Source organism: Metopolophium dirhodum, chromosome 1 (genome assembly GCF_019925205.1).
Source record: "Metopolophium dirhodum isolate CAU chromosome 1, ASM1992520v1, whole genome shotgun sequence".
Classification (NCBI taxonomy): domain Eukaryota; kingdom Metazoa; phylum Arthropoda; class Insecta; order Hemiptera; family Aphididae; genus Metopolophium; species Metopolophium dirhodum.
The window spans coordinates 18,476,977-18,486,513 of record NC_083560.1 but is presented as its reverse complement, the minus strand read 5'-3'; the positions used below and the strand labels follow the sequence as shown (position 1 = coordinate 18,486,513).

At 25.9% G+C, this 9,537-nt stretch overlaps 1 protein-coding gene and 1 long non-coding RNA gene across 3 annotated transcripts; one reads left to right on the top strand and one right to left on the bottom strand.

Moving 5' to 3' along the window:
• The first annotated feature begins 1,910 nt into the window (after nt 1–1,910).
• LOC132935097 (uncharacterized) lies at nt 1,911–5,353 on the top strand. The gene is made up of 3 exons (XR_009663159.1): nt 1,911–2,310; nt 2,392–2,543; nt 2,708–5,353. It is a non-coding gene; the product is annotated as an uncharacterized LOC132935097 (long non-coding RNA).
• LOC132935096 (uncharacterized) lies at nt 3,695–8,237 on the bottom strand. 2 transcript variants are annotated; one of them, XM_061001554.1, is made up of 9 exons: nt 5,371–8,237; nt 5,173–5,283; nt 4,825–4,866; nt 4,710–4,751; nt 4,556–4,597; nt 4,428–4,499; nt 4,159–4,356; nt 3,955–4,101; nt 3,695–3,840 (listed from the first exon to the last, which is right to left on the bottom strand). In XM_061001554.1, exons 1-9 carry the CDS (start codon nt 5,503–5,505, stop codon nt 3,763–3,765), a joined length of 867 nt encoding a protein of 288 aa, XP_060857537.1. In that variant the 5' UTR covers nt 5,506–8,237; the 3' UTR covers nt 3,695–3,762. The 2 variants fall into 2 exon arrangements, with proteins under 2 accessions (XP_060857537.1, XP_060857538.1); XM_061001555.1 differs by lacking the exon at nt 4,825–4,866.
• Nucleotides 8,238–9,537: the final 1,300 nt, after the last annotated feature.

Sequence of the window (9,537 nt, the reverse complement as noted above, 5' to 3'; positions counted from 1 at the left end):
TAACGTGCCCAACTAAAATATACCTAAATTTAAGACCCATTTAAAAAAAAATTGTATCTTTTTTTTATCTAGATAAAAAGTATTTATCTTTATCTTTATCTAGATAAATATGAGTTAAGTTATCTTTTATCTCTATCTAGATACATTAGAGTTGCATTATCTTTATCTTTATCTAGATAAAAAACTACTTATCTAATCCGAACACTGATAATACCATTGTATAAGAAAAACGATTCTGAGCGGAGACGGTTTGTCAGTCTAGATTTTTTATATTGTTATTGTTAATTATTATAGCCTGTTAGTTGTATTAATATTATAATATTATTGTTATTTTTTATTCGTTGCTCTAGTGATAAACAAAGCGTCAGAAATTAAAATCCCATTTTTAGCCGGTTTTCGTAATTTGTCGGTAGTTTTTCCTGTGTCATTAAATAACTATTGAAAAAATGACCTCTCTAAAGTACCATCTTGATCCAGTTTTCGAAAAGACAAGGTATTATATTATGTTGAAATCAAATCACTCCTTTTGGTAGAAAATTCGTTTACAGGATAAAAAAAAAAAAAATAAATAAACATCATTGTAAAAATCACTAGCTTCCTCGCTCCGCTCAGAATCTAAAAAAATAATGATATATTATAATGGCAATAATAATTAATTGTTAATTGTATAAAATAAAAATATAAATATGAACATATTATTATTATCTATAGGTACGTCATGATATAATGTGCCATAAGTTATAAGTAAAAAAACATATTATATAATATATATATATATATATATATATATACAGGGTGTCCCACGAAGTTCTGACAAATGAAATAACTTGTATTCTAATCAATATTTTTTCATTTTTTTTTTTTTATACAATTAATAGACGTTTGTACTACACGTATAATATAAACTTTTTTATTTTCATTTTTTTGTGCATAAAATAAGAAATTTTAAATTTGATTTTCATTTTTTTCAAAAAATTCAAAATAGCCAATTTATAAACATATTGAAAAAAATAGATTTAACGTTTACGGTATTTAATTTGAGTAATCCATTTGCGACTTATTAACATTTAAATATTCGTTCAATTTACTGCTACTGGGAAATTTATCAAACCCAATAGTAAAAACCAGAAGCCAAAATGAAATTATATCTCAATTTAAAGATACCCATTACGGTCAAAATCGATAATAACTAATAAGTAATGAGTTTAGTATGTACTATGTACAATGGTCATACGAATTGGACATTTGGACCTTCCTTTCCAATCCCCACTCCTACCAGAACACTGATTGTTGAGTGAACAACGTCAAGCCTGTAGTTGTAGTCTGCCGCAGCTGTATCAGCCTGCAGAATATCAGCTATAAAGTATAAAAATAACATTTTACAATTTACCTTCATGGTTACATAATGTAGCACTGGTTATTGATTCTTGGTATACGGTTTTATCACTTATCACGTTTGTAGATAAACGAGAATTAACATTAAGATTTTTAACCTTAAACGGTTAATTTACAGCACGATTTATGATAATTTTATTATGTTAGATCGTGATCAACAATTAACGAATGTAAATTATTGATAGTAGTAAATAATAATAAATATTTTTATTCAATGATTTCAACTTATTACTTAATGAAGTGATCAGTATTATAGAATAAGTAATACATTTTAATGATATGTCGACGAAATGTTGACAAAGAAGAATTTGGCGTATCCGTCTTCTGTATCACAAAAAAAAATAATAAAAACAAAGTACCTACTAGGTATACCAATTACAATTATTTCAAATTTATCAATTAAAAAATTGTATGAAGAGCCTTTATCATTCAATTTGAGGGAATGTCAAGTCCAATTAAGTATATCTTAAACCAAGTAATTGATAAGTCATCCTTATTACTTTTTAGTTTTTACATATTTGCAATATAATGCACCAAAATCTTCAAAAACTTCGATTGTTAAGAAAGTATTTACTTTAAACGTTAAATAATCAACAAAGAAAGTGTACCTAATGTGTACTTACCTTTCAATGCAAGAATCAAAGAAGATATGAAATAAGAAAAAAATTATTACTTAATAATTTTTAATGGTGACATTAATATACATTTTATTGCTCGAACAACAACTGGCCTAAACTAGAAGAAATATTTTTCAACAATATGTATGCAAATTGAAAACTATGTAGTATTTTGATTTATTTATAAATAAAGTACTATAATAAAACTAAGAAGTTTAATTTGTTGGTTACCGCGGGTCATTACAAGCATTGTGGACTAGGTACTGACCATTAAAAAAAAAAAGGCTCGTCATAAAATGTAAGTATAATCAACTAAGTTAGGTATATATTTAAAAATAATATAACATTCTATTTAAATTGTATTTTAACATTTATGTAGTTCCATAAATATGATCCAATTACTACAATTAGTTTACTGTTTGATGTGTCAGAACAAACATAGAACATTAACTGGTGATAAACTTTATTTGGATTCATCTAAATTCTCATTATTGTCAAAACAAAATCAAATAGAAAGTCTTATCACAAAATGTAAGTATAACTAAACACCTAAGATCTTTACATTTTAATATTATACACTCAAATAATAATAACTGTTAAACAATTAAATACTAAATAGTGAATAATATAATAAGATATGTATTATACTTAAAAAAAATATTCATAAATAGTTTCTTATTTATTTTATCTTTTAGGTAAAAGTGACTTTCCACATGGATTTCATAATTCAACAATGTATACCTACTCACAACATTGAATATCACATAATATCTTGACTGTTTGAATATTAACATACATGCACTACACCAGCTATGCAATCTAACTGTACCAATAGATAAATTAAGTATGATTAAATTAGTTAAATTATAAAAAACATATGTTATAGGTGTTATAATTTTAATAATAATACTATACTGAGAAAAATCTAAAATTCTACAAAATACTTAGCAAAGACAACTTTTTCTAAATTTAACAAAATGTGAGACTAAGGTCGTAGACTTCTAGCGTATAAAGATCTTTATTTAGTTCTATTTTTTTCAAATTTATCTATATCTTTGTCACAGATGAGGTGGATTATAAGCAGGAAACTTTTTCATTTTTTTTCTTAGAAGTAACGATTAGATTTGTTGAATTACTAAAAGATTTTAGATTTTACACAAATACTCTGCTTATGCAATCCGTTAAGTAAATTCTATTATTTTTTGTATATTTAGTGAATTTAGTCAGTATTTCAGAAAAAAAAATGATTTTACTAAATTTTTGTCTTAACAGCAATCATTAATGTGCGCAATTGCATCCCTTGTTTCTTTCAATAACTAAAAGATATAACTAATTGATATTAGCTATATAGTTTTAATATAGTCATTGATCATGAATATTAGTTGTTAATGCTTATGAACTGTTAATTTTTAATTATTAATAATATTGTTATATTACAATGAAGGTTAAATAAAAAAGTTGATTTTTAAATTAAACATGTCTGTGCATGCCTGTAACAATATTATATTTGATGCATCTTTTCGGATTTAATATGTAAAATGTATGTTTAATTAATATTATTTAATTATTAAATAAAAGTTAAACAGTAGGGCCCACAAATATCGATAAATGCAAGTTTATTAATGTTGCTGTTAAGATACTTACCTTTTAGTACATACCTACTATAAGTAGGTATCAAAATAAATAAATTATTATTTAATAATTACCATCGTATTTTTATTTAAAGGTTTTTTTTTTTAACATTATTATTTTACGGCCAACATTTAGGTTTTTGATAATGAATAACCTCTCCTCTTTTTCTGTCTTGAGTAGGACACCTTGGTGTATTCTTAAACATACAAAAAAATATAAAACATTATTTAGTCATGTACATAATATTATGTAGAATGAATTACAATAAATTATTAAATATGGTAAATAGTACAAAAAACATTAATATTACTTTATTATTTTTATCATCCCAATAAGCAAATCTAGATTTGGCTTTCCTTATAATGTATTTATCTTCCACAGTTTGTTCGCCAATTTTGATGCCATTTAAAATTTCCAAAAATTTACTGTGCTTGGGACACCACCATTCAGTACAATTCTAATAACATACAAATTATAAATATGATATTAAAACTATTTTAAATAAATACATTACATAATTTGTTTTCAATGTATCATCGATGACATTTATCAGACTGCTTGTCTCATCTTGTAATTTCAATCTATCCATCTTTGAGCATACAAGTTTTTCTATAAAAGAAACCTTGGATTCAATCGGCAGTAAATCATCTCTCTTAACATAATTATTCATATTTTTAGCAGATGAGATTAAGCTATGCACATTTTGTTGTTCCTGAAAGTAAATAATTTTAATTTAGGAAAATGTGTTGGACATGCTTTTTTATTTACTAAATTTATTTTTACTTTTTTTTTTTCTTCGTAATGTTCTGCCTTATCTTTCACCTCAATAGTGGCCATTTTTTGTTTAAATAATTTCTACAAAAATAACAGTTAACAAATTTTATTTAAATAATTTTGCTACTTTTACTTACAATTTCTTTTTCTAAAGAATCATTTTTGGTTTTAATTGCTGACTATAAAAAAAAAAAACAAAAAAATTGTAATATGTAATTAATATTATTTATTATTGTTAAGCATTATAAATTTTTTTAAATTCAATATAAATTTTGTTACCAATGTACTTACATTGTCTTCTTCCAAAATCTCATTTTTTGTTTTAAGTATAGCCTATATAAAAAAAAAATGTGTTACTATTATTATTTATTATTATTAAGCATGTTTTTTTTATTTTTAAACATACATATTTTTCTTTATATGACTTTTCTTGAATTTTTAATGTCACCTAATAATATTATGTAATTGTTAATAAATTGTATACTAACTATGTAATTTTTTTTTTTCATTATTTATTATTAGGGCAGTGAAGTTATTGCATTAAAAAACTCAACAAATTGATTGTATTATTGCACTAAAATATATTAAAAATTGCACTTAAGGAAAAAAAATAGCATTTATTTCAATAAAAACATAAAATCATAGCTAACTGAAACATATTTTAAGCTCACTTAGCAATGAATATAATATTAAGTATCTACAAAAAAATATGAAAATGCAACAACTCCACTGCTTTAATAATTTGGTCACTTACAAGTTCTTCAGTGAGTGACTTATTATCAGTTTGAAGCTGTATCACATCTTCAGCATAGTAACTGCTTTCAACTTTTTTATTGTTAAATTGCTCGTTTAAATTATGGTATTGCTGTAAATGTGTGTATTGTTGTTTCTTATTATTATTTTCAGAATATAAATAAAATTGATGTATATATTAATTTCAATTTTTACATACCTGACGCAGATTATCAATTTCGATCATTGCATCTTTAAATGCTGACTTAAAAAAATCCAATTCAGTCATGGTGTCGTCTTCATTATTTTTGACATATTCGCAATATAATTCACCAACATCTTCATAAACTTCCATTTTTAAAAAAGTCTAGGTACTTTAAATATTAAATAATTGACAGAGAAAGTGTAATTTGTACCTTTCAATGCAAGTATCAAACAAGATATGAAACAAGAAATACTATAAAAATATATTTACAACACACTGACTGTCAAAATTTCCAGTTAGATAAGACTAATAAATATACTATTTATAATTTAACAATCAAGATCAGATGAGTTTGATATCTTGGTTATGGAAATCCAGTTTTTTTTCAAACTGCATTTGGTATTTTATTAGTTAGGTTTTCTAATAAGACTAACTTATTTTATTTAGTAATTAAAACTAATTAAATTTCAAGATGCCTGCTATTTATAGTAATGCAGAGTATTCTGATATGTTGGCTATTTTTTATAAATGTGGTAAAAGTACATTAAATGCCTCTCGTCAATATTTACAAACATTTCCAGAACGAAGACAACCTTCACGGGCTACATTTATCAACATTGAAAAAACATTGCGTCAAACAGGTAGATTTCAATTTTAATAATTGACAAAAATATAAATATTTTTATGAATTATAATAATAGGTAACACACATACAAATTACAATTTATCGTAGACAATATTTTGTAAAAAAACTAAAAAAAAATATTAAATAAAGGGCAACATGATTTTATTTAAAAAAAAATAAAAATACAATTTACTATTTAGCCTATAATATAATATAAAATAAAATGAAATATTATTTGAATTAATGGGTATCGTTTAGACAATAATAACATCAAATATTATCATGAAGTTAATATTACAATCTATCGTAGCGGATATTTTGTAAAAACTAAAAAAATATTAAATAAAGGGCAAACATGAATTTGAACTAATAGGTATCGCTTAGACAATAATTACATATGCTCTGCATTGACATTTTTAAAAATAATTTACTAAATAAACTAAAAAAACAAATTGTTGAACAGGCAGCTTTCCAAATGGCCATCGGTTGAAAAAACATTACACTGCTGCAGATGATTCTCACAATGTTGATGTTTTAGCTGCATTTAGTTCCACACCACATGCATCAATTAGATCCATAGCTCGGCAAACAGATATTAGTAAATCAACTGTACATCGCATATTAATAAACAATGTATATCACCCGTTCAAATTGCATTGCGTTCAAGGGTTGAAACCATCAGATCCAGAAAGAAGACTCCAATTCATATCATTAATAGTTAGCTTATATGACCAGGATAGCAATATTTTGAACAAAATATTATGGACTGATGAAAGTTGTTTCAACAATAACGGCATGGTAAATCGCCATAACGCACATTATTGGAATGATTCAAATCCATTTTGGACAAGAGAAACAAAGTCCCAAGTTCGATGGTCCACAAATGTATGGTGTGGTATATTAAACAACACATTAATTGGCCCTTACTTTTATGAAGGAACATTAAATGGTGAGCGTTATTTGGATTTTCTGGAAAATATTTTACCATCATTGCTAGAAAATGTCCCTCTTCATATTCGGGAATGTATGTGGTTACAGCAAGATGGTGCCCCTCCACATAATGCTAATGTGGTTAGAAATTATTTGAACCATAATTTTCCGTTGCGATGGATAGGAACAAACGGTCCTGTGAAATGGCCACCACGTTCTCCAGATCTTACTCCACTGGATTTTTTTTTATGGGGATATTTAAAAGATCGTGTTTACACTGAACAATCTACTTCATTGGATGATTTGAAAGAGCGCATAACAGTAGCATGCAAGTCCATAACACTACAAATGTTGAATTCAGTGACTGCGTCAATATTACAACGATACGAAAAATGTGTAACGAATCATGGAGGTCATTTTGAAAATACATTATAGGTAGTAGGTAGTTGAACTATTTTCTTCAAAATAAATATTAAGTTATATTACTGTTTTATAATAAATTAGTACTAAATAAAATTTTAAAATTAATTAATTAGCAAACTTAATTCGTCACAAAAATATATACATATGTTGTTATTGTTGTTTCTAAGTTGTTTGTGTGTTTGTGTTGTAAGTTCCGTCTATGAATACCGGTCGATGGCAGTTGTCCGAAAAATGATAAGGACCGATAAGAGTGGTTGTACTGCTATAACCACAGACTATAACCATTTCATTTTTATGGTTACAAATTATTAGTTGCCTAAAACCATAGAACAATACCACGCTAAAACCACGAATTAAGATAGTAGTATCAATACTATACCACATAATATTAGATATGACCATGGTTGTAGATATACCACAGAATAGATTAAATATTGGATATACATATCTTTAAACCGTGGATATGACGGTACTATGACCTTGTTCTATGCTATGACTATCATAAATATTCTGTAATCTGTTGTACTATTTTAGTTACTAGTCACTTATCTCTGGTTCGTTTTGACTTCTGGTTTTTACTGTTGGGTTTGATAAATTTCCCAGTAGCAGTAAATTGAACGAATATTTAAATGTTAATAAGTCGCAAATGGATTACTCAAATTAAATACCGTAAACGTTAAATCTATTTTTTTCAATATGTTTATAAATTGGCTATTTTGAATTTTTTGAAAAAAATGAAAATCAAATTTAAAATTTCTTATTTTATGCACAAAAAAATGAAAATAAAAAAGTTTATATTATACGTGTAGTACAAACGTCTATTAATTGTATAAAAAAAAAAAAATGAAAAAATATTGATTAGAATACAAGTTATTTCATTTGTCAGAACTTCGTGGGACACCCTGTATATATATATATATATATATATATGTTTTTTATATATTTTATATATATTTTTTCATATATTTATATATATATATATTAACATAGATACTATACATACTAAAATGTATACAAAAATTACAAAACAGGTAGTAGAATAATATATTTAGATAACAGATAATAATCATAATTCATATTTATATTTTTATTTTATTTACAATCTATATTTTATGCAATTAACAATATTAATTATTATTTGCATTATAATATTATATTATTATATTTTGTTATAGGTACACTGTGATTACTAATAATTAGGCGAGTAGAGTATACGCCATACTGACTATACATGTGTATAACGTGCAATAATACATTTGGTTCGTTTTTCAAGGACACATTATTGCGGTTAAAATACATTTATTTAGGCCATTTTTTTGATAGTTTTTAGACTGTTTATTCCGGGCTCTAATTCACTGGGTAATACCTACATGGAAATATCGATTTGTGGGGGATACGAAATCTTTTTTATGGAAATGGTTCTATTTTGCAGTCAGCACTGAAATCGGCTATCTATATTGCTATTCAGCGCATTTTTATTCTAGCACACGCAACGACGACGCACACGACGTTATCTCAACACGTAAACACAATGCACGTCGCTACTCTAATCACCTCCGTCTCTGGACACGCGAATTTCAAAACATGACAACAATAATACATCATGATATGGGCGCCGCCTACCAATTTGTGTAGTATAAAAATATGACATGTTATATAAACGAGGCGAAACATCTGACTGTAGAGCGCCGGACGCGCAATTTTTTTTAGTCAATTTTTGTGATTTCCAAAATAACGGTTATGGTTTTTACACTGATTATAGGTATCAATACCAATACCAAATATACGGTATAGAAAATTAAAAACCTCAATTTATATCATAATAATATAACCTATAATATACTTTTTAAATTTAAAATGTTTTTTTTACGACTGAATAAACTTTACTTAACAAAAATAATGAGATTTAAAAAAAAAATTAACTACATGACTTGAATACGTGTTTTTATACATTAACAAAGTGGCTATTTTGAATTTTTCAAAAAAAAATAAAAAATAATATCTGATTTAAGATTCTAATTTAACTCTTCGCGATGTGCGAAAAATAGAAGAGGAAGCACATTTTTCTACACGCGTTTCCACAAATGACTCCAAAATCATCCTAACCCGGTCATAAATGATCTTTCTATTCTTACACTCTCGGGGAATCCTAACCGCAAGTAAAAAAAGGAAGTGGTTCCGCTGACGTTTTGAAAAACGTTAAT